The 26291-nt window shown below is 41.0% G+C and overlaps 2 protein-coding genes across 7 annotated transcripts in view; both read right to left on the reverse strand.

The window, feature by feature from the left end:
- The window catches only part of rock2a (rho-associated, coiled-coil containing protein kinase 2a), a 33567-nt gene extending 28205 nt beyond the window's left edge, over positions 1-5362 (reverse strand). For 2 of the 3 annotated variants that reach the window (XR_007882133.1, XM_051389280.1), the window contains exon 1: positions 4437-5362. Coding sequence is in view for 2 of the 3 variants with exons in the window: in XM_051389280.1 (XP_051245240.1) it covers positions 4437-4535 (99 nt within the window). In the remaining variant the exon portion in view is untranslated. The remainder of the gene's footprint in view (positions 1-4436) is intronic. The other variant, XM_051389288.1, reaches the window with a different exon arrangement.
- Positions 5363-8453: 3091 nt separating this feature from the next.
- sobpa (sine oculis binding protein homolog (Drosophila) a) overlaps positions 8454-26291 on the reverse strand; it is a 44193-nt gene continuing 26355 nt past the window's right edge. For 2 of the 4 annotated variants that reach the window (XM_051392153.1, XM_051392143.1), the window contains 3 exons: positions 23039-23134; positions 14910-16968; positions 8454-13241 (listed from right to left, as the gene is read on the reverse strand). In XM_051392153.1, coding sequence (XP_051248113.1) covers positions 14911-16968; positions 23039-23134 — 2154 coding nt within the window. In that variant the 3' untranslated portion in view covers positions 8454-13241; position 14910. The remainder of the gene's footprint in view (positions 13242-14909; positions 16969-23038; positions 23135-26291) is intronic. The other 2 variants (XM_051392171.1, XM_051392162.1) reach the window with 1 other exon arrangement.

A 26291-nucleotide genomic window follows, 5' to 3' on the forward strand; every position in this document is an offset into this window, starting at 1 on the left:
AGCATATGGTGCTTGAGCCTCGCTACAATGTCACTTCACTTGTGCATGTTAAATGAGCATTACTGACATTTCTTTTATTATTGACCACGCCAGTATTAGAGTTTTCCCTTCTGTACCATAAACATACTGAACCATCACCCCAAAACCGAGCTACATACGGAACTTTTCTTCTGCCTATAGTTACTACCCTACCTTATATCTCATTTGTTTAATGCATACAGAAACCAAAGTGTACAAGGACACAATGTGGTTTTAAGGGGGATTATGTGCCAGACTATTTCTTGGCCAGGTGCAGTAAATCCCTGGTGTCTCACAGTGAGGTTGATAGGCCCACCAGTGGAGACTCCAGGAAGTCATATGGCCAAAAACTATTCACACATAACTCCACAGAAAACCCTTCCGTCTTTTGTACGGATTAAACAAACAAAATAAAACATGTTAATTAGTGATCTTGAGAGCTGCTGGAAGGTAGATTCCGTTACCTTCAAACAGAGCAAGGCTAGCTGTTTCCCCATTTCCAGTCTTTGTGCTGAGCTAAGCTAATCTGCTGCTGGCTGTAGCTACATATTTACCATGCAGCATACTTCCCCGGAATGTCGGTCTATTCCTTTAAGGACAAATTCTTTCTAATTACTTTGTACAGAGACAACATAAGTGAGTGAAAGTGCAAGTGAAATAGGAATATAAGCCTCGACACAAAAAGTCTCTGGTGGGCCATCTATTGCTGATAATCCTGAAAATGTGTCTTAGTTCTGACCACTAAAGAAGACCAGATGATACATAGCTGAAGTGAAGCGTGACGCTGAGGGATTGCACACCCGGAAGACGTCGGGTCTTCTTCACTGAAGTGGAGCAAAAACCCAAAAAAGCCTGCAGAGAGGCCCGACTGTCTCACCAGAGGAGGTGTGGAGCAGAGGCTAGCTTGTTTTGCAGAAAAAAAAATTGGCTGGGGCCACCGTCCCCAGTGCCTTATAAGGCAGTGTTTCTATCCAGCTAGCACATTGAAGCCGGGACTGCTGCTGCTTGGCTGAGAGCAACTCAACTGCACTCCAGAGACGAAGCGGACACTCAGGTTGACTATCAGGGTATACAGGGAACAAGACACACTCCCCACCTCCCTAAAGAGCTACACATTAAAGGAAGAAGTTCCAGTATGAGCACGGGGGGGGGGGCTGTAAGATAAGACAAATGGAAAGGAGCAGAGAAGACTGAGAAAAAAGGAGATTCTGCGTGAGAAGAAGAAAGGAACAAACAGCAGAAAAAGAAGTGGCGAGAATGTAATGAATAAACACTATGCACAACAAAACAAGTGCACTTAGTTATTGGATGTGTTGGTATTGTGAATAGGGGGAGACTGTCAGGGACTGCCACCAAGAGATGATCTGGATGTCTCGTATCGTTCACACTTAAGTGCTGTGCATAAAGTTATCTGGCAGGACCAGGTCTGCAGCTCTATCAAAAGGCTTTGGACTGGAGCTACAGTTAAAATACCTGCAGTGTGTTTAACAAGCCCGAGAGGAGGGGCTGAGCTGCAGGCCGAGAGAGAGAAGCAGAGCCAGAGAGAAAGAGATAAGGCTGAAAAGTGAAAGGGGAAAGTGCAGCCATTCGCAGGGACTTTGAGCCCCATGTATAGCTGCCAACTATTTACTCAATGAGGTCATTTCCTTTAGGACGGCAGAAAGGCAACTTATGTGACTTGCAATCAAGTGTCTGTATTTTTCTTTATCTCGAAAAATGCCCTTTCTTTTGCTTGCCCTCAACAATCACTCCCTGTAGGTGGAGTTGCCAAGTCAGTCCAGCACTTCAGTCAGCAGTGCGGCGCAGCCAAATAATGATCACAACAGTTTGAACCAGGGGAAGGTTGCTGAGACTTGGGGTTGCATTCGATCAGATGCTGATAGAGGCAATAGAGTGATTTAGAGTTTATACAGCCACAGTGTACGGCGCCATTAAAGCACCGTTTGTGTGATTTTTGCTGAGGATTCTGTTCTTTTTCAAAGGGGATGTGAATGAATTAATTGGTTTGTTATAGAAGACAAAACCGTTTACAGTGGAATTATAATGGCAGTGCAGTACTGTATATCCCAGCTTATAAAGGGTCAGCTTTCTTTACAGGAAGGTCAATGAGTTTACTTGACAGATGCTGCAGATTCCTCCCTGTCAGCTTTCCGTATCCTCAGGGTAGACAGCCCACTGCTCCTTGGAAAATTCTAAATACATCTATCTTCAAGTCGACTGAAAAGTACAAACCTGAAATTAATTACAGAGTTAGTTCTACCAAGCAGTTATTTAAGAGACTGTATAATAGTCAACGAAGCAGCTTCCTCTGATGTTTTTTTTTTTTTTTAACGCTGTTGCTATGCCACAATACCAGGGGATTTGTGATTCATTGTTTACCGAATATGAGCCTGTGAGCAATTATTAAGGCACTTAAAGTATGCATGTTTTTATTCCACCTGCAAAAAAGGACATTTCTGAGCCCTTAGTGTTTGTGTGTGCGCGATTGTGTGTTTGAATCCCACTGTGAGCTGCAAAACTTCTTGATCCCAGCGACAGCGCCGGGGCTGCTAAAAATGGAAAACTGCAGCCTGTTCTCTCCTACGCATGCTTCCCACTCAACTTTTGTCTCAAACACTCAACACCTCTATCTCTCCGGCTCGCGTGCAGGAAGTAAACACCACCGGTGTTCAAGCAAGTATTCTGCTGAATGTTTTAAGGGACCAGGAGTGCCTCAAGTAGCGTGGAGGGGGAACAGGGGAGGAGGGTATGTACAGGGGGGCCCCGAGCTAGATGGGGCCCATTAAAAGGGGTGAGGTGATGCTTTTTAAGATAGACCCGACAGTGTGTTTGCCCTCTGTCAGATTCAGTTAGGGGGCCCAGAAATTCAAACACCACCACTAAAGATGGATGTAACTTTACAGCTAAAGTAGGCACTGTGACACAGCGCTGGCTCTGAATTACAGTTAGAGGTGAGGATTTGAAAATTGCGTCCTTGTGTCCAGACACTGGAGCCATCTCTGGTCAGATCATTCAAAACGGTTAGTTCATGTGGAGAAATGAAACTAACAGGGTTAAACTAACATGTCAGAGGACCATCTTTCCCATTTCAGCCTGTTGTCATGTTATACACTGGTACAATGGGAGGATTTTTCCACTGCCTTATGCAACTTTAGGTCAGCCAAAGCATCTGTCAAAGGGTATACCCCTTGTACTTCTTCACTATACCCTTTATATATCCTTTGCCAAATAATCTAAACTTTATTCTCCAAAAGACAGCTCCCATTTGTAAAAGTGGACAATGAAACCCTATTTTGATTTTGTATGATGTTCAACATCCATTTGCAGTACTGGTCCATCCATAGACTGACAATCACACTGGATCAGATTCATCCATTTTACTATGGTCAAAATGTTTTGAATTCTCAATCATAACTCATGAAGAGCTGTATAAAAGGTGATTCAATCTTACTGGGACAACATGAGACAATCTAGGAAACCAGTCTCACCACTTCATTTCAGAGGAAAGTGCTGGAAATGCATCAGCTCACTTCTGAGAAAAATATGTTTGAAAGAGTCATGTTGAAGCAGAATCTCTATTATTCACTACGCTGGATTTAATGATGGGACATAAGGGCGAATAACTGAGCTGTCAGTTCATACATGCACTGACAGGTCGAGGTTTTACATGTTAAAAGAAATTTTGATTCAACACTTTTCCATCTTATCAATCGATTATGCAAGATAGCGTGTCCTGTAGTTTTAATTTTTGAATGATTCACCAGTTCTGAGTTGTATCATACTGGGTTCCAGAAGTGGATATATAAATACATCCATTTTAAGATTTAAGAGTTTTGTCTCAGTCAAACATTAAAAAAACAAATACACAAAGGTTGGTACTGGGTGGACAAGACCAGATTAGGTGTGTACTGTAAAACTAGAAGGTAGTGGGATTATCCTGGTCTGGTGGGCCTAACTGTTACCCATGAGGAAGTTTTAGTCAGAAATATTAGCCCCCATAAACACACTAAGTGGGGCATTCTCCACTAGTTAATCCTAATCTGTACATACACTTCACAGAGCCTCAAACTGCACTGTCTGCACTCAGTCTTAGTTATTAAAGCAGGCCTATCTACAGTATATCCACCAGCAGGCTCTTATTTAGGTAGATCAAGATGACAATATCTGTGATTTCAGGCCAGAATGGTAACTGTGTAGTTTGATAACAAAATAACAACTAGTCCAATGCAGCATCCCAGTGTGCCTGACGTAAAAACAATGCTAACAGTAGCAGGGTTCAATCCGGGAAGGAAAAGAAGAAAAAAGAAAGATAACTAAATGTCAGTGTTACCGAAGTGTGTGCATACGTGTCTAACGTTTCAGCGAATAGACAACATGGCATCATTAATAATCTATGAGGTGTGTCCCACTTGACTTACCAGCAAACTTTCCAGGTTTATGGCAGATCTGGGATCTCTGATCATGTCCTCCAGCTTCTTGAGCCGGGTTTCCATCCTCCTCTCGGCTCCCAGCGACATGACTGCAGCGTCGGCTCGGTCAAAAAGTTGGGTAAAGTATGAAGAGGTTTTCCCGAACAGTTTTTGAGTTTACATGTGAAACCTCTTTGTTCCTGGCTAATGGCCGTGGGCCTAGCGGAGCAGCCTTGGGCTCTCAGCCCACCCAAATCGCTTCCAACAGGAATACTGTGCACAATGAAGAGAAAAATATTCCCAAAGCAAAGAGAGACTCTCTCTCTCTCTCCCCCCTCCCCCACCCCCACCCCGCTTCCCAAAACTTGCCGAGAGAGCGGGCCTTTGAGTTAAGCTAGCAGTCTGGCTCTGAGCTAATAAAGATAACGTTACACTTGAATTATCACCTCCCGTTGAGTGAAAGATGCATTTTTCCAACTCGGCGATAAAGTTTGAATGTGGAGATAGCAGCAACAGGCAGCAGCGGCAGGGCGTTTTCTTTGCCCCCCTCTCCTCCCCTTCCCTTTTGGTTTTTTGGCCGCTTGGAAATGCTTTGGACTCGCCTTTTAGAGGAGATTCCGCTTCGTTTCACCCCATTCAATGAGGTTTGTAGCCCGTTAGTGCTGTAGTTTCTCCTCAGTGCTGCCACAAGTCATCCGAAGGGGCGATAATGTCTGTTCTCCCGCGCTGAATTTTTAATAAGCAGACACTCTCTTCCTGGATTTCTTCTCGCATTTTCACATTAGTCCTCCTCGTCTGGTCCTCGTTATCGGCTTTGTTCACACAGATAAGTAGTTTTATTCGCAGAGAAAAGTCCTCCAGCGGCCGAATTCTTCGCCGTACACTCACATCTACACACACCAACACACACTGAGTCAGCCTCTCTCCTCCCCCTGACATCAACACACCGAGAACTCAGTTACCCATAACCCATCGGTCCTCCTGCACCTCTACCTCTCTGTCTGCCTCTGTCTTTGACTTTGTTTAATACTTTCACGCTGTTGTAAACAGAATAGTACATATGATAGTATTCCAGATATTTAACAATCCAACAGACAATCCTCTGATGGGCTTTCACTCCCACAACTAAATCTGAAAAAAAAAAGTTTTTTCCTGCAGTATTCAGTGTACCATTGATATATGGAGAAAGGGTTCCAGCTTTTTAAGTTTCACCAAAATATAATGAATTTCATTACAATAATAATACATCCAACCTGCTCCTAGTAACTGATCAAATCAACTATTAAGGATAATATACACCCTCTGGGATCTATAATGGATATTTTGTTTTCACTAGGATTGATCAGAAATTAACCTAATGATCTCAGTAACGGAATTTAACAGGATAGCAGGACAAATGTGTCTTTGTAATGATTGTATTAAATAAATAATTAACAATAAAGTGTGTGAGCGAGCACTTGGACCACAGATACATCCCTTCACCTTGCTCCAGCTTAATGCATCTCTCTATTATAATGAACTGCTTTCAAATCTTTCCACAATAACTGTTCAGCTGTTGTTCCTTTCACTGGTGTAGTACAACAGTCATTCAGTCTGCAGCCATTTACATTTGCCATTCAATACACAGCTGGCTGTGCTCTTTCCTGGGAACAATCCTGTATCAGTAACAGGAAGTGATGCATTTTACATTTTCTTTATTTGGAACAGTTTGCGTCAGTAGCAGCAGCCACAGTGGTGGAACAGACAAACACATGAGCGCCACCTACAGAAACATGAACTTTAATAATGGAAAATCCAAGGAAAAGCATTGATAGTAGTTTGTTTGACAGGTGATACCTGGGAAATGTAGTGTGAGACAACATAGTAATGAACTGCCTGCATGTTTTACCTCTAACTCCTCTTTCAGCCAAAAAAAATATATATATAAAACCAAATCAGGATGTTTTCATTAATCGTGTCTCATAACTTATAGAAGGAGAGATAAAGCAGTACGCCAGACATTACAACCACCACTCTGAACTCATATTATCTACTAATCTGAATTTATTTGATTTGATCATTTTTGGTAAAGGCAAATACCAGGCAAAGGCAGTGTGACCTATGACCTTACTCTTCATCTTGATTCAGATTCCAGATTGTTGATGAAGTTTAATTGAGTCGTTGATTTCCAAAGCAGCAATCAGAGGTGAGAACAAGAAACACAATGCACCCCTGCTGACAGCGCTCATGCCTGAGAAAATTCTAGTAAATGCATACAGTGTGTCTGTATGTTTTATAGTCCTTTTCCACAAAATCAATTGTTGTCATTGTAGGAAAAGCACAGGAGTTATTAATAACTTAATTACTACAGCTGTGCTTTTCCTACGGTGACATGTCAAAATGTCTTCAGTGGAAAAGGCTGATGTATTATTATTATTTTGAATAATATAAGGACTACTGCAGAAGAATAAAGAAATAATGCAATAATGACAAAAATAACTATTGTTAATGCTAATAACAATGTATTATTAGTATACAGAAACAATGACTAAAATAAGTCCTGTTTTATCTCAGGCAAAGTCTGATTTGTTTTGTTTTTTATTAAAACATTATATTGTCAGTACGTTAATAATAGAATAATAATCTTCAACTTATTTCATTTTATATAATATATTCTCTATGTTGGAATGTGTTCATGTTATTTTGTGTCTTCCATATATGCACACAGGGTGGTAAAATATAAATGAATCAACTCAACATAATCTTTGACTGACAAGGTTTTTTCCACACAGCTGTTGTATCGATGCATTTTACTGTGTGTTCATTAAATTGTGTCCACTTCTTGTTTATATCTCCCAAATGAGGAAATTAAGCCTTTTCCCATTACCTTTCTACTAAGGAATGGGCCGATACTTTCAGGAGCCATAAGATGGAGCTAGAGACCATTAAATCCACATTTCTCATCTGCAGAGCTGTGACCTAAAATTCAGATATAGCCTTCCAACTGTACGCCATAACAAGTTAGAGCAGTCAAAGCAGATGGATTTCTTAAAAACAGTTTGTTGCTTCACTAAAAGTGGGTTTATTTCTGAAATAATATTCAAATGTCACTATATTACCAATTATTTCTGACATTTTATTAGTCACATATATCAACCAATTTATAGCCTAAATCATTATGTAATTGGCATTACTGGTTGGCTGGTTATTGTACTAATAATAATACAAAGTAATTACTAAACCCACTTTTATTTTCAGTCCCTGTCATCTTCCTCCTCATCAATATTTAAATGGTATAACCAAAGCCTAACTAGTTATGAATGATTCAATATTCTAAAATGTGTTTGAACACGTAATCATTTGTGCATTAATTATTAATCACATTTTAGAGCTGTTAGCATGACTGTATTTAACTGGTAGGTGCTGTGTCTGTGTCTTGTTTAGGAGCTAGTTTCTGTTGTCATATTAAACTTTATTCAGATTGGCTGACAATTTGTAGCTCATTGATATGGGTTCTTAAGATAAGGTCAGATACTTGCCTGAAGTGCAACCGTTTACTGTACTGTATACTGTACTGTACTAATTCTCTATAATCAAATGTTTTCATGCGCATTGAATGGTTACCATTTTGCTGTATGTAATGCTGTAGTTCATATACAGGAAACAAATAGGGAGTACTGTAAATTGTATTAGAGATTAAAAAATTGTACCATTTGCCAGGAATTGTCCATTTTGTCCTTGCACATTTTTTTCTCTGTGTTTATATCAAACTTGTTACTGTAGAAAATTTTGACTTAACAACGTGACACCTCATTCAATTCTCATGTTATTAATTGTGATATTCATGGGTTTCCACTGATTCTGGCATGTTGTAAATTATGTGATGAAGCGAGGAATCCTGTCAAAATGTCCCAGTAAATATATCCTAAAACAAAGATGGTAGTTTTTACAGTTTCATGTGATCTCTAATAAAGCTAATACTCTGTTGTTCGACCTTCATGTGTACATGTACATAGAATGAGCAGATATGACCCATCTGAAACAAGGTTGTGTGTGCCTCTTATTTATTTGTCTTCATGAGCAATTCACTGGATAAAACAAATACTGTTACAACACAAAAAATTATTATTTTCCAAAGCAATTTTGGCCACATGTTATGTACATGTTACAACGTCATAATAAAAAGACAGAAGATCATCTCCTCATATCACTGTTTTCTCCATTTTAATAATTAAAAAAAGCTTTTCACTGTTCACCAGGCATTTACATTGGAATAGAATGCTCAGGTCAAACCACCTTCACTTTTTTTTATTATTTGCAAATGCAAATCTTGTCAACAATAAATAATACTATAAAATGTACACAAAAAGATTGACAGTCCACCACAAGTTAAAACGTTGAACAGATTGGATGTTTAGGAACAAGGAATTTAGGAGGAGGGTTTCTTCTTAGCAAAAATGTGAGGGTTCATACAAGTTACAGAAAAAGCTGATCATCTATACATTGACACTAGCAAGATAACAAAGTTGTTGTTTCTGGTATATTTCATTTTGTACAAAGAAGGGAGTCTTCTTTACAAGCGAGCATCATTGTCTTAACTGTAGAGATTATACAAGCAAGAGTTAAGGCAACTTCTCTGTTGTTTTTGAAAAGTAACATGAAGTCATGTCATGTTTTATTTTGTCTGTGGACCACGCGTCTATATTAGGGTTGGAGTTAGTTGTCATTGCATAATTCAGGCTGCTGACCAGGCCTGTAGTCCATCATCAAAAAAGGAATGCTGGAGATTTGTCACAAGTCTGTTTGCCATCACCGAGACTGATTCAGTGGTCCAGGATTTCCACTTGAGAGTTAGGCTCTCATGTCATCAATATCTGCCTCAGACATGGACTGTATACCGTTTGCAACGCCAACACAACATGGTGCAGATTAGGGTCAGACATAACATGCATGTTGTTTTGTCTGTGTGTGTCTGAATGTGTGTGTGAAAGTGTCAGGCAGGAGAAAAAGCAGACATGATAAAAGAATTTGGTTAGTTCCTCATCAAAAATGAAGCCCCCTTCACCTTTGTAAATCAGTGTAACATTTCTGGTAGAGAAAGTGACTGGAGACTTAGCCAAGAAGAAGGGTCAGGAAAAGGTCACCAAAACAATTCACTTTTGTCCTCTGGGGAGCAAATGTACAGAACAGACATCTGGGAAATACACAAGCTTAGCTGTGGTAACAGACAAGATATAGCCTAATGTGCAGTGAGCCTTAGAGGTGTCGGTAGGTTTGTTTCTACCTTTGGACAGAACCAGGCTAGCCCCCCCCCCGTTTCCAGTCTTTATTATTTATTATTAATTTCACTCAAGAGAGCAAATAAGTGTATTTGCCAAAAGGTGAACTATTTCTTTCTGGCCATTCATTAGCTTTAGATATTTCATGTACAAAGCTGATATTATGTCCTGAGGGTGGCGCTAGAGGAAAGCTCATAAAGAGTCCAAATAGCAAGGGGTTCATCCTCTGATTAACATCAATGTGCTCAGTACATTTTATGGCAATCTGCCCACACAGCCATCATTCGTCTCCACTGTTAGCAGGACATAAATTTATTAGTCTACATGTCATGTACTAACAACACTGACTCCTTTCTTTTCTTTTACAAGGTCAGTCTTCCTGTTTTTTGCAGTGTATGCAAAAGTGTTGGAGCAGTAAACAAGCTAACCAGGACACATTGATCATTTTGAAAACCAACAGAACAGTCTTCTCCCACCTTCTTTTAACTGCGTGGTGCAGGTTCACTAACAAACAGCAAACTGTAGCCTGGCCTGAGCTGTATCAGTGGCTCAGTTTTGTACAGGGTTGTAGCTACAAGTAAACATACTGAGGGCATTTCCTCTATGTTTTTGCAACCAGGGGGGACTTTACATAATAATAAATATAAAATATAAAAAGTTTGATAAGAAATAACATTTACATAAAGAATAACTTTACAGTTGACTGAATAAATAATATATAAAAAACTGAAGTAACTGAGATTATTCTTTTTGTTTCCTGGTCAAATTGGTGAGGGCGGTGTTGCGGGGCTCATGACCACTGAAATCCTAGCCATGGCCCTGGTTTTATATGACTCCCACATTTTTAGACAGCACAGCCACAGAAACTACAGTGTCCCATTTCTCGGTTACTTCAGTCCTGATTTCTGTTCTGCCACTAGTAAGATTCTGCATGAGACAACTGACGGTTGGATGGGGAAATCTCACTTTTTTTTTTCCATTTCTATTCTTCTGATATGAACTGTAATTTTAAAAATGCTGTGTTTATGGATATCTGGGAAAAAATTACAGAAAGGAACATCTCTACCTATGGACAAATGCAATTTGGCAACAGGCAGATGGAACAGGCAGCTTAAAAAGAGCATTTTCACTGCCTTTGCTTGGAGAGAAATGAAGCAGGGGCAAGGAAATGCTTAAAGTGACACCAAAGCTGGGCCTTGGCAAGCGGCAAGCTAAGCCTAAATGCCTGACTAACAGGCAACAGATAGAGTTGCACACTGCTTACTCTGAGTCAACACTCTGTAATCTCAACTGGGCTCTCTGCTTGCACCTGCCTGACACACACACACACACACACACACACACGTACACCCAGTTAAATTTACTATGTGAATTGTGTGTGTGACATGAGTATGAGTATGAGTACTATAGGTATGTGTGAATATGTGTATGAGTAAATGTGGGGCCTCATTTGGACACAGAAATAATCACACAATGTCTCACCAAGACAGAATTAACTTAAACAAAGGCTACAGGAAAAACAGTGAGATAGGACTGCAAAGCGATGTACATCTAATGTAACTCATGATTAAATCCCATATTAAAATTTTAAGCCAGATTTGTATTTCACCTTACTTGCAGTGTGACACGGCATAGGCCTTTATAGATTGAATAAACCACAAAGAGAGACAACAGAGTAATGCTGCTTTTGATATCCACTTGTTGTCCTGTATCTTCCTTTTTTTTTTTTTTAAATAAGTGCTTGTTATTTTGGCAACTATAAATTATCTGGTCAAATCTTCAGTTTGAAATCCCATTTCCACTGAAAACTAGGTGACATGTTTTGCTTCAACACACCAGAGGCCTTTGGCATATGATAATACCTTGTCTTGCACTGGTACAATGTACCTCCTCCATAGGAGTGTAAACTAAATGCTGGCTTTGTTTGATGGAGTCCTAGCTCACAGGCTTAAGCTGCAGTGTAACTAGATCAGATCAAACTGGATGGGTGACAGTTGTGTTGCATTTACTTAAAGTGCCCAAAAAGCTGTACACAGAGCATGACACTGAATCAAGGAAAACACTGGCTTTAAATTTGGCTTAAAACTAAAATTAAAGCAACTTGGCAGGATTGGTGGACAACCAAGAGGCAACATTTTAAATATTTCTCAAATTATTTCCAAATTGAGTTTTTCCTTGGTGTGTTTATTGTAGAAATATATCTGTAGTATTACTTCAGCAAGTTTCCTCAAGGTCCCAACAGAATTATTTATGAAAGAGCTGGCTTCCCTCTGCCCCCTTCAAATTCAGTGCAGCCAGTCTCAAACTAACCCATTACAGGAACATCACCGGTCGAAAAGATTTAGAACTAGCTTGCGGTAGCAAGTACCCATTGCAGGTTGGCAGAGTTTCTACATTGCCATGTCATCCCAGTTCTTTTGGAGGTGCAGTAAGCTTTGAAACAGCAGCATTACTGTTACTAGCACGACTTACTGTATAAGCATACTCTGCATTCTCGAGGGTGCAAAACTCTCAGTAGAATGAATGATTATCATGATTCTGTCTCATTCTATGCAACAATAAATATTGAGGTTCAATGAACTTTAAGACCAAACCAAGGGATGCCACAGGAAAATTAATTGCTGGTGAACATTTGATCCTTTAGTTTACTGAATAAGTCGGAATAACTCTCAACAGAATTGGTGATTTTATGTCCAAGGACTGTTTTGCAGCCTCTGATTGAAATACCTTTTTAAATTGTCCTTCAGTCATATTACATTAACAGTATTCATGCTTGTGCTTCTTTTTAGCTACCACGCATCACAATCACCCAGAACACGTTAGGTTGGCAAGTACATTTTTGCTGGTTGTGCACAAGCAAAGGCCAAGAAAATACAACAGAATTTCTGCCATTTTTGCCAGCTCTGTGGCTCTACAATCGAAACATTATGAAACCAGTCTATACCTTAGTGACAAGCCTTGTGAGAAAAAATAACACTTACTGGAGCAGAGATTTTGTACCTGTGGTGTGGCACTAGGTTGGACCGAAATAGGAGCATTTCACTGAGGGATGGAAATCTCTCCATGGGGCTCCTTCACTATGTCCCAGCAGCAGCTCATAGTGTGTTCCATAGTAACAGACAATTCGGGGAGCATTTGGGTTGATAGGGGAGAGTGGATAAGCTATAAGAGCCAGTGTGGGCTGAGAGTCTCTAAATGAGGAGAGAAGCAGCGGGGTAAAGTCCTCCTGTTGCAGGGACACTGTCTGCAGTTCAAAGATCAAGTGATCCTGCTGGCCATGACATCAAGTCTGTAGAAGTTCAGTCCATCAGAGTGTCTGTCACACGGACAAAAGGAGTCCTGTCCGCTCTACTATGATACACATCAACATGTTTGATTGGACTCTCATCAGTCGTCAAAGGCGATTTGTGGTGCTGGTAGACTGGACGATGAGTGAGGACGAGAAAATTGTTTGTGTGTGCACGCGTGCGGTGGTGTAGTTGGGAGGAGTGGGATTTGGAGGTGGGGGTGGACAAGTGAGTGTCATTGATGGCACTGTGGTCCTCAGAGCGTCCATCTGTGAAACAAAGCGGGAGGAGAATTAGACTGAGTCACTGGGCGAGCAACCCCCTCCTCCCCCAAGGCTGTTCTTTTGTGAAGTCAATGCATGAAGTTGAGCAGGCAGCCCCAACTTTATTTGCAAGGTAAGTGGGAGAAAAGGGGGGTGTTACAATCAGAGTAACAGGGCTCATAAAAGAACCACACAAGAACAGTTTTTATGTTAAAAGCCTTGAGGATCAAATTGGAGAAAATTCTAATTTTCAGCAGTGCTTCCTAATTTGTACACGTAAATCCCTCTCTTTGGTACACGCAATCAGAATCAGCTTGAGGACACTTCTGGGCAAGTAAAGAATGAAATATTCAGTGTCTGCTTCTCTGGTGATGTAAATTTTACATAATGTTTTAGATATTTCATAATGCATGCTGTATGATATTGCAGACAAGTAGGCAAAGTGAGATAAAGCAAACCGATTTTACATTCTCTCTATCAATAATCAGAAATTGGTATCTTAAAGTATGTGAAGGTTATGATTCATTCCAGCTGCTTTTAGCAATACTAATGGTGCATGGGGCTTGATTTCCATTTTTTGTCATTATTAATTACTCTAATTCAGAGCACTCGCCTCATGTTACCACAACTTGAATTGGCCTTCAATTGCTCTTGAATACGATTTCATTTAATTACCAACTCGAGGAGTGCATCATTAAATTTGGTATTAATGTGTTGAATAAATCCTTTGTTACAAAAGTCTTCCCATTTATATTCTGAAGCTTGTGAACATAATCTGCCTCAGTCAAAGTAAAGCAACAAGTCATCTTCCTGTAAAATGGGAGTAATGTGCCGGCTCATGAGGAAATATATGTGTAAATTCTAGAAAATGTATGTCTTGACTGAACACATTAGTATACTAGTATGTTTCCATTTATAATAATATTTGATGAGCTCATATCAAGTTTTAAAATGTTATTTTAATGCAATTAACAAGTTTAATTTTAGTGTCTAAATGCTCAGGGTAAGATGCTTGGGGAAATCCTGGCATATCCCCTGTCATGCCCAGATGTACTAACCACCTCCTTTTAAGGATGGATCATTTCATCTTTTCAAAAATGGGCTTCATATCATGGTCTCTTCTGGTTCATTAACCCTTGTACTCTGGAGGGCCCCTCCAGGTGACATTCAAATACATCACAGCGGAGGTAAGGCTGGGGAACGTGAACTCTGACATTCTTTTTGGATAATAATTCAGTTAATGCTTGTCCTCTTCAGAACTGTCTATGTGAGGGCACACTGCGTCTACCCTTGAATCAAGCATCACATTGTGAAATTCTGATGAAGTGATCAGCCTTATTGTGCCATTTCAAAATGATCATGCTACACTGGACAAAACATAAAATAAGACTGTTGTCAGAATCTCCCAAATTTTAAGATGATAAGAGCAAGTATGAATAGTAAACAACTGATTAAAGAACATTTTGGAAGTAAAGGCGATAATTTCAAATAATTTAAAGATACACACTGGGGAGTGAGAGACATTTGAAACATCAAAACCGACTGATTATTTGATGGGCACCCTACAGTGAATTACAAAATGTCACTGAATAAATCTGTGTAAATTTATACTTAAATACAGACTGCCCACAACTGCATAAAAGTGTTAGAGGTAGCACACTGGGGTTAACGCACCTCATTTGTTTTGATTGCGGATTCGCAGACACCTCCTCTTCAGTGGCGGCTCCAACTCGGGGCTCCCGGCTGCTGATACAGGGGCACTGATGGAGCAGGACAGGATGGCTGTCTTGTCAGCGCTGGGCTTTGGCACAGGCTGGATGACAACACAGCCTCCGGTAGACAGCAGTGGCAGGGCATAGGCGTGCTCACCCTCCTCCAAGTTGGAGTCAGGGTCTGGCTTACCCTCCACTGTGTCCGCCATCTCGTCTTGCACTGGGCCCCGCCTCCCCGGCTCCCAATCTCCGACCGAGCAATTGTTCTCTTTCAGTGCTTCACGCTCTAGCTCACCATTGGCTGGCTGCTCCTCTGCCTCTCCTTCTCCTGTAACGCTGTCTCCTATCCGGTCAGGGCAAGACTCAAAGGCAGGAGGGGGAAGCGAATGCCATCCCGTACCATTGACTATGACATTACATGGGGCAGCAGGGCTAGTTTGGAGCTGGGGCAGGGGTTGTGGCTGGGTCCGTGCTGTGCTAGGTAAGGGTGGTGGGGTAAGATTGGAGATACAGGGATTTAGCAGGCTCACTGGAGGATCTGCATTGCAAGAAGGGCTGCTGTTGCTGGAGGGTGGGCCTGATGATTCCAGTGTGCTTGGGAGTGGGGCCCCTTCCAGCTCTGTAGCACTGAGGAGGCCATGTGAGAGGGCCCCTTCCCCCCCATCACGACTACCCTTCCCTTCCCTCCCCAACCCAGTAGCTGGTGGAGATCTTGAGTCAGCCTCTGCCTCTACTTTGACCTGGACCCCAGGTAGCATCCTCTGAATTACCTGCTGTTGGCATGACCTCTGGCCCACCGTTAGATCAATCACTCCATCCATCGGTCCGGGGCCGCTGCTTAGACACAGGTTGCCCGAATTGTCCTCTGCCTTCACAGTCAAGTCCACCAACGCTGTCCTGCTTCTCTCAGAGCGTACAGGAGAGAGATGCTCTGTACCAGCGGGCTCTACTTTCTGCTCCCCTCTGTCACCTCCAGAGGAACCTGGAGAGTGGAGCCTAGAAGCTGAAGCTTCAGAGGACTCTGGAGCACTTCGGACGGAGCCACTTCTCTCCGGCTGGTCCCTGGAAGCTTTGGGACTGAAGGGAATTGGGATTGGAATAGGAATTGGGACTGGGAGGGGTACAATGACAGGGTAAGGGACCAAGAGAGTTGGTGGGGGTACCAAAGGGGCTAAGGATGGCATGCCAAAGTTCATCATTGGGGGCAGAGGAATGCGTCCATTGGGCATCATGTTGATTGGTGGGAAAGGGGGCATGCCCGGCATGGAGAGTCCAGGATGGGGAGGCATCATGCCAGGGTTTGGATTGGATGAGGGGTGGACATGTGGAGACAGCAGGGGCCTGTGCATGGGGCTTGATGCTGGACCAATGGTCCTAGGGGGAGGTGGTGGACCAATACCAGGGATAATAGGGTTTGACAAGGGGCTATTGGGCCCTGCTGGGTGGGCAGAGGGACGAAGAAATGGTGGACGGATATGCTGCATCATTTGATGCTCCATGAACAGGGGCAGGGGCATGGGTCCCCGGGGTGTCATCACCATGGGAGGACTACCAGAGGGAACCCCGACAGGTGGGTGCAAACTGGGAACAGGCGGAGGGGGAAGTGTGGGGCTCTCGTGGGGCCTGGGTGTGGGGATCTTGTTTGAGGAGGAAGAGGATGGGGAGCAGAGGGCAGCAGTGTCTGAGGGCGAGGTGGCAGAGGAAGTGGAAGGGGCCAAAGCAGAGGTGGTGGAAGGCCCCCCTGGTGACGGAGCTTTACGACGGAGGTCCGTTAATGGCGTTCCCCAAGATTCAGGAGTGAGCAGCTGTACCCCTCCACCACACTCCAGCTTACCATCCCCACCAGTCCCATGTCCTGGGTTACACAGTGCTCCAGGCAGCGCAGCCTGGGTCTCCTTGTAGAAAATGTCCATCTTATATTGGTTCAGACATTTGGCACTGCAGAACTGCAGCCTTCGCTCACCAGCACCAAAGTCCAGGTACTCCTTAGTGTGGCGAATATGTTTGCACCAGTCACACACCTGCAACAAAAAGCACACACAGTACACACACTGCATCAGCACCTGTCACATTGCATACAAAAGACTTCTAATTTGTTTTAGATGAAATACAACACAATCTCCTATGAAGTGCCCTGGTAAGCAGAAGCTCAGCCTCCAAACCATCTGGAGATAAACACATTTAAAAAAGATTATTTTTAAGGAATATTATGCTGTTTCTAAATACTTCTACAGATCTGTCAAACAGACACGTAACTTTGAAATTCGTATAACCCACATGTCTGTATGTATTTGATTTATGTAATGTAGCTGTGTGTGTTTGTGCATGTGTCTACATTGAGAGGTAAATGTGCACCTGATGGCATTCTGCTGCTACATGGTATTGAAGTGACTTTGTCTTTCTGTCCTAACAAGGAATGCCCATTTACACCTTCTGTTGGCAATAAAGACACTCTCAGTCTCATTTAACCACAAATCCCTAGGAGACTGACGCCCCAAGCACAACAAGACAAAAAGATTATTTCCCTCAAATGGCCTTCCGCACACAAGTGTGTGCCAACTACGAGACAGCCACTATAGTTAAGTCTGTTTGAGTGCTAGAGAGATACTGTATAATGTTTATCCTAAAGAAATGACCAATACTGAATTACATAGAAAACTGCTGCTGCAAGTTTCAGCTTTCAAGCACTTTGCACTTCAGGCCACACCCAGATCACTAATGATCTGAGAAGCATTTTGACTGTTGTAATGGTTTACTTTATATCTCTTCAGAGGCATCAGATGATTGTTTTGATGTGGCATCAGATGAATCACTTAATGCAGAACTTTGAGCTCTGAAGTTCACAAAAAAGGTGTAGCTAAAAACCAGAGCTTACAATATTTCACTAAGTTAAAACATTAATTAAGTGTGTGGTTTTGGTGTCAATCATTTAAAATCAGAGAATTTTTCTTTAGAATATTTTAAGAAGGATGTGTGTTCTGTAGTCTGTTGGGACATGAGTATTGCCATTCTGCATGTAGTAATGGAAAGTAAAACAAATACATACAGAAAGTTGAAAACAACATTGTTTTAAGCATAATGCTGCCATTCTCAACAATGATTAACCATGTTACAGTGGCAAATATATTTATCCACCTCAAAAGACCAAAAAGCAATGCAGCCTTACTGCCTAGATTGAGCACCCCAACACAGCACTGTTCTCTCTTTCCTTAATTTTTCAAATGGAAGAGAATTTATACATAAAGGCTGTCTGGGAAGTGCATTATATTGTTAGGTGCTAGTATTATTGTGCCCACACTACATATAAGTGTAAGGTCTGGATAACACAAACACTTAACAATATAATACAATGCAGCATCACAGAATTCTTCTTCAAAAAGTACAATAACACCTCTCAAACCTAGCTTGTGTGTTCTGTGAATATACAAACTTCAGCCCTGGTAATGGTGTAAAATTGATTATTATTCCTATTGTTCACTGATATCCAATCATGTATATTGTCATTGTTCTTATTTGGATTTTTGTATTTTTTTTACTGACAGCTGTATACATATTCTTGGCTCTTACAATGTCATACTAATGAACTTTTGTAATAAAAAGTTGTTTTTAACTATTTAAATAATATATATAATTTTTCTTTAGGTATGACAGTAGTTTTTAGAATTACAAGATCACATGCAAATCAACTTTTAAGAGTCACATTACTTTGCCAATTCAATTTCAAACAAAATTTTTCATCCAAACCATAACTGGATCCACACATGATGAGCCTACACTGAAAAGTTGCCTTTCTTGCTTACTGCAGTGGCAGAGATCCCAAAACACCCTGCTGCACTGTTTCATCACCGTTGTACACCTTTTCAGCACAAAAAGTGCAGATTTTTCTTTGGGAAGAAAATGAATGTGACCCTGGTTGAGCAGATAGCAGTGGGCAAGCCCTGAACACGGCGTTACTCGTCAGGCCACACACAGCTCACTCTGTCAGCTCCGGGAGGAGTGGCAGGTCCTCGCTGGAGATAATTAAGGCATTAATCAGTTGTCAGACCCCTCAACGACATCCATCCATCACACAGACCCTTAAGTCCCCCAGCTGAATGTTAATAAGTTGAGGGATGCAAACCGGAAGGTGGATAAACTCCTTTTGCACGCTGCATAGCAACATTGGTTTACTTGGCAGGATCCTGTTTGGCAGCAGCTGAAAGACAGTGGACTCACATTGGCTGTTTGGGCAGATGCACTGTAGCACTGGCCAGGATTTCAAAAGAATGCATAGCATGCTGTCCTGCAGCTGCTACACGTGTAAAACATCAGGTTCTTTGCATAGATTATGTGTTTTACATCAGATTGTCCAGTACAAGGTAGACTGAATCAATGAAGAGGCATCTTTCAAAAGGACAAGTTTTAAAAGATGTACCAAAGCTCTGCATTTGTCATAAGTTCAAAGTCATTATGCAGTGTCACTCAGGAGGGATAACGTGCCAAACTGCAATTTGGGAGGAATTTTTTGACACTAACACATGAATAGAGCTCAGGACAAGCAGCTAGAGAACTCGAGGAACCACAGCAAAAGCAGATCAGAGACTGGACTACAGCAACTTCTATGCTTAAAGGTGTCAGTCCCTCGAATTCGACACGTTTTTTTAACTGCCCATTTAGTCCTGGCTAATTCAATGAGCCATGACTGAGTAAAAGTCAAAAAGGTGCTCGCGCAAGTTGAGCTTAATAACGGTAGGCCCAGGATATTCTAAATAATAAATGTGCTGAAATTTTCCTCGACTCAGAAAGACAGATGGAGAGCACTTAACGACTTTCTGCACTGTGAGTGAAATTTCACTGTGCATTACGCTAATGGAGTTGTGCTTTCTCTCTCTGTCTCTCTCTCTCTCTCTCGATCTCTCCCCACTCTGTACACAGATGTTTGCAGTTGAACGTAATTATGGTCATTTATTTCCATCGTGGCCAACGAACCAGTACCGGTGGTGCAGTTTAACCGTTTGCATTACAACAATTATCGTGCTTCCAAACAAGCGCGATTGCCTCAGCAGTCATCGTTCCCTTCCTCCTCTCACCCTCCAACCCAGTGACGAGGCCAGTGACATTTAAGAATCCCAAGATCAGGCAACAGCTAGCTTTAGTGTATAATTAGTTTACATTAACAAGTTAGGTGAGGAGTTTCTTAAAATGGCGACCGGAGGGCACTCTCATGGGCTAAGGGACCGGTTGGAGAGTATTAAATTGCTGCAGTCACAGAGATGAAAGAGGAGGTTGTGGACCAACAGGTTGCAGAGGAGGATGAGAAAGTTTCAGTGAAGTGAGGAAGAGGAAGAGGTTGCAGATGTTAAAGAGACTACAGAGGATGTGGAGGATTGAGATAATGAAGAGGAAGAAGAGGAGGTTGCAGAGGTTTAAGAGGCTGGAAGGTTTCATACGCTGCAGAGATTGTAAGGTTTCATAAGAGGCTGTAGTGCCTGAAGTGGTTTTATATGTAGGATGAGGAGGTTTCTAAGAATGAAGAGGTTTAAGCAGTAAAAGTGCATAAAGGGACAGGCTTGAATATCTCCCTGTTAAGGTCGATATGTGATTCTTTTGACACTTCTCAGATTGCTGGTATAATCGCACAGTGCAAAACACAAGGATTAAACCCATGAAAAAGAACCAGGTGCTTGATGCGAGCCAGTTGCTTGGTTTTTAGTTAAGTCGTCTCTTACTGCAAACAATCTGCAGCAAAGTAACCACTCTTCACAATTAAAGTCCATCAGTGATGTGAAGAAGGCAAACAGAAACAGTGAGCTTCTTGCATTGTGGATTCAGTCCAGAAACTAGATTGTGTAGCAAGAGACTGCCATCATAAAGCACCTGGTCCACTGGAAAAAGAAAACAGAATAAAGCTTCCACTAAAGTTTAAACAAGAAAATTAAACTCTGGCAATGCTTAACAGACCATCTGCAACATGTGGACTTGTTACTATGATTAGCCAAAATATCAGTTTACAGTGGCCTCATTTATTGAAATATCTATCATGATGGTTATAATTACCTGGCTCACCAAAGGGGAAACATATCTGGTTCATATCCTTTCCCAGTGTTTTACTCTGATATCGGCTACACTGTGTATCTGACTTCTTCATCAAAGCCTGAATGGAGCATGAAGAGTTTAAACTGTAGATAAAAGCCAAAGAAGACCAGCACTACTCTCCCTGTGGGGCCTGTCTTATCACAGCCAGCCATCACCATCAGTCATTATAGATGTGACATACAAAGGCCAGTCTCACTTGGCCAGGTGAACCTCGATTGCACTATATTTCACAGCCCACACTCACGCACTGTGAGTAAAATAGCTCCAGCTGTAAGAATGATGAGACAGACCTGGTGGATTGTGTTTGAGTATCACTGCACCAGACTGGACTGCTCTGAGACGCAATATCTTTGTTGGCTGTTGGCCACATGTTTGCTTTTTCATGTGGAACATCTTTGCTTAAAGCAATAATTTGACATATTTTTGGGTAATGTGGTTATTTCCTATATTTGAGTTAGATGAGAAGCTCAATCATGTCTGTGTGCTAAATATGAAGCTACAGCCTGCAGCAGGAGCATATGTATGTTCCTGTGGCCCTAGGTTTCCCCGTGACCATAACTCTAGAACTGGGGAACATAGGACTGTGGGAATATAGGAATGATTAATTTAACATAAAGAAACAGCTAGTCTGTCCAAACATAAAAACAAATCTGCTTACCAGCACCTCTAAAGCTTATATTATATCTAATTTGTCTAATCCTTGCAAAAACCTAAGTATACAAACAATATGCTGGGGTTTTAGAGGGATTATGTGCTGAATTATTTCTTGGTTAAACAAACGAGGTGCTGTTAGGAGGATTTTGTTACATTCAGACAGAGATCGGTAGCTACCTTCATATGTAGCTTACAAATACAAGCATTATTGATCTTCTCATCTCTCATCAAGGTAGTAAATAAATGCAATTCCCAAAATGTTGAACTATGGCTTTAAAGGAAAATTGTGGTCCTTTACCACTTTTGTAGTTTTGGCCACCATTTCTATCAGTTCTACTCACAATTAAATTATCTCAGATCAGGAAACACAACAACATTGTTAAAAATGAAACCCAGTGGGGCAAGACATGAGCAGTCAGACAATCAGACAGGTCCTCCCCTACAGCGAGTACAGTGAGCCAATATTTCAGTAAATCCATCTATAATCTGTGACGGACGATTAAACCATACAGTTGGGTTATAATTTTACGGTTTGATATTGTTTTTTAATCCAAAAAAGCTTGGATATCCTGGGTCTGGCTGGTGTTTCTTGACCCATCTGACCTCTTGTTAGTGGTGTTCCCATTATCCAAGATCTCAGTAATTAACGTGGTGAGTACAGTGTTATTATTAGACATACAAAATGAATAGACATTATGTTTAAAACTATGAAAATAAGACCCAAATTGTAATAAACCTGAATATTCCTTTAAGTCTACAGTAGCAGCATATGCATGGTGTGTTGGTGGCATATATTTTAGTCTTTTTGTTATAATGACGGGTCCACCATACAGTTTACTTTCACTAAATTATGAATGATCTATGTCAAACATATATATCACTGTGCTCAATAAATACAAACAAAAATAATTAAGTAAATCCACACTATTCAATATAGTATATATGTTAATGTCATAAATGTTATCATTGCAATAATATCATACCAACTTCAATTCTGGATTAGTTTACATTTGTCTGATAATTCCCAACAGAAGTTGCTGAATATGATGTATAAGGAAAATGAGCAAAGCAAATGATTACGCATGAAAAAAGTTATGAAAAGCTCAAACTTAAATGTATGCAAACTTCATGTAAAACATGAGTGCCGCTTGTGTACTGTCTCTTATATATTTGGGCTGACCTGAGTCTGATAGTTGATGTCTACTTTTACAGTAATGCCCAAATATGAACCAGTCCATTGACATGTCAGGAAGAAATGACTTGAAATTATACACTTTTGACAAAAAAACAACATCAAAACATATTTGTGCAGTAGCCATCAAGCTTAAACTCTATCTGGTGTTAAATGGTTATGGTCCTTACAAGCACATCGCTGTTTGTCTTGAAGACAAGCCTGGGCGTGTCCTGAGTAAAGCTGTGCTGGGGTAATTTCCCACCGAGGCCATCGTCGTCTCTCGCCTGGGGGGAGAAATAATGGCTTCTTTTTACGAATGGACAAAATAAACAGGTGAACAGAGGCAACAAGGAAACTCAGAAATGGAAAACAACACTGAGAAAGATAAACAGAAATGGTGACTGTAAAATGGGTGAAGAGTCATTGGTTTGCGGACAAACCAATCAACAGGATTCTGCAACAAAACTGTGTGCGTGAGTGTGCATGCATGCATGTGCGTGGTTGAGGAATCTGCAAGACATTCAAAGTGCTGCCTGCCACCACAGTGTGTGTGTGTTCACTCAAACATTTATTTAAGATATAAAGGTAAATTAAACACATTTAAATTAAAAACCTAATTTAGTAATACCACTGCATATTAACATCAAGAAATTTAAATGAATGGAAGGCTCTGAAACCTGTATAAGATCTCTGTTAATACACACATTTGCAGTTGCACTACGGTGGTAACACATAGTATGCAAAGCAGGAGTCATTAGTAACTCTTCAGTCATGCTTGTTCACTTGTCTAATTTTCTCCATAAACTCAATGGGAGGTTGGATACTATATTTAAAGACGCTGCCACCCACACAGGTGTTTCCCTTATTCTTGTTGATAAGACTTCTGCTCAGATTGAGTGGGGTTTTGCTGAGAAATTACATGATTTCACTAAACTCTTCAGCCTGAGTTTGCATCTTTAGTTGTATTCTGTATTATAGCAGTTCATTATCAAGTGACACGAGATACAAACCGACAGTGCACCTATAAAAGCAGCTGAATTGATTATCAGTGTCAACATTGGATTTTATTTTTATGTAATTGCCAGTGACGGTGCATTTGCAACAGTTTGTTGTGCCTCCATAGAGCTTTTCACCAAGTGGGAGATATCATCAGTGTCTGTCCTGTCCATATCAGTGTCCTGATATTTCTAACTTCCAATTGCAAGTGAGAGGTTGACGTGAATGTTTTTTCCCACTTTCTTTCTTTTCCTTTTATTGCCTTTCATTGATAGTGACAGCTGAAAAGTGACATGAAACGGGAGGAGAGAGAGGGGGCGACACGCAGCAAAGGGCTACAGGCCGGAGTCAGACCCATGGCTGCTGCAGAAAGGACTCAGCCTTGGTACACGGAGTGCTCCGGCTCTACCAGGTGAGCTATCCAGGCACCCCTTTTTCCACTCTGCTGCTTGTAATTACAGTTTAAACAATATGACATTAACATTAGTATATATTTATACATTTATTGTGCACCTTTACACATTATTCCAAGATTTGTTAGCTATTCAGTCACACCATATAAACAGCCTAAATCAGTTATTTTTATTGTCTTACATATAATTAGCTCACAGTTAAAACCAGAAATAATCCACTAATGTAAAGCTTCTTTTTAATTGGATAATTCTACTGAATAAGGGTCAGGGACACTTCTGTAGTTATTTTTGCTAAAGGGGTTAATATCTTACCTGTCAAAAGTTCCTGATATCTCCGACCTAACAACTAAGAGGCTGACATGAACGGTTTCTCCCACTCGGCTGCTTACGGTCTGAATGACAAGACATGAACTCAGCATAATTACATTTAAAGGTGGAGGTTTTCCACCTTTAACAGGTGCAATAAAGCTAACTAAGCTATGAGTGAGTGAGATGTCAATCACAGTTCACAGTCCTCCTGAGTAAAAGTGTAATCAGTCAAAGCAAGTAAAAAATACCTGCATGGGTGAAACATGAGTGTGTAGGGGCTTGCCTCCATGGACTAAGCAATACAATTAGCTAATGCTGGCTAAGGAACATCTACTATTTTTCAACAATGTAACAAAAGGTTTTACGGAATCACTTATAATTGCAGTGGAAAAAGTACAGCAAGCTTATCAGTATTTCAGAGTAAACTACAACGGGATGAATAAACCTCAACACAAAGAACAGACTTATTACCTGGCTTGTTTCTGATTGGACAATCAACACAATTTGAGAACTAGTAAGAAACACTGCTGTTTCACACAGACCACTGCTTCAAATCTACCAACACTTATCAAAGAGAATTAAGAAGACATTGTTCATGGCCACATCAAACACTGATAGAACATCTTGGGCAAGACTTTGTAAATTAACGGCATATTTAGTAAAACAATTTCAAATTAGTACTTAATATCAGATCAGTTGAAGTCATTGGTAAGTTGCCGTGTAATAAGCAGGCATAATATGCTGTTGGTTTACACTGTCTTGTATAATTTTGAGAAAATTACTGACTTGGTTCAATATAATACTTGGAGCTGGTTGACTTGGCGATGAATGTAATTGTAATTGCTGTAAAAACATGAAATACTGTGGTTGATTGCTAACAGTATGCTATTAGGCAGTTTTGGCGTGAATAGGGGATTCCCTGCACTTAGGTGCCCCAGCCAAAACTATGTTGCATGTTAGTGGTCAATACATGACAGAATTTTGTAGTACCACAATGTATTCCTGTAGAAATAACAGCTACATTAGGTAAACTATTTAATTTGCTCAAACAGTAGCTGTTGTGGGTTTAATTTCCCATGCTGTAATATTACAATACAAAACTCCTTTAAGCATTTATACCAGCTGGAAAAGGAGCCACCTTCTCCTGCTCTCTGTGAGTCATTCATTATGCACAGTGTGAAAACTGAGGCAGTCAGTGCTGTTATGCCAGGTGTGGGCAATTTTGTTACTAAGAAGTTATTGGAGAAGCTTTCCCTGGCACAGTGCCAAATTGCTCCATTGTGTTTCATTAGATTAAATGCACTTTTATATAATATAGACCTCAGTGTGAAAAAAGTGGTTCATATCTTGCAGCCACTGGGCACTGAGCCACCGTTATCAGAAATGGAGATTTAACCTCAATTATACATGTTCATCATGCCGTTTGCAGCCCCCAAGCTGACATTTCATGCTGAGCCTATGCCATTGACAGGTGAGCAACTGGCCTGAGCAGCTTTCTTTCGTATCATGTTCCCTTTAAATTGCTCGCTGCAACCTTTGATTTGTCATGGGTAATTTGGCCTGCAGCTCTGTTCATCTCTGGATGATACCAAAGGGCAGTTCTAGTGTATATTTTACATTTTTTGTCCAAAGACTGATTGAGTTTTCCTCTGCTTCCATCTGCTTCCCTCACCTCCAGGTAGGGTTTCCCATTCCAAGCATGAGATAAATCAAATATGGCTGT

This window comes from Dicentrarchus labrax, unplaced genomic scaffold (genome assembly GCF_905237075.1).
Source record: "Dicentrarchus labrax unplaced genomic scaffold, dlabrax2021, whole genome shotgun sequence".
NCBI classification, from domain to species: Eukaryota; Metazoa; Chordata; class Actinopteri; family Moronidae; genus Dicentrarchus; species Dicentrarchus labrax.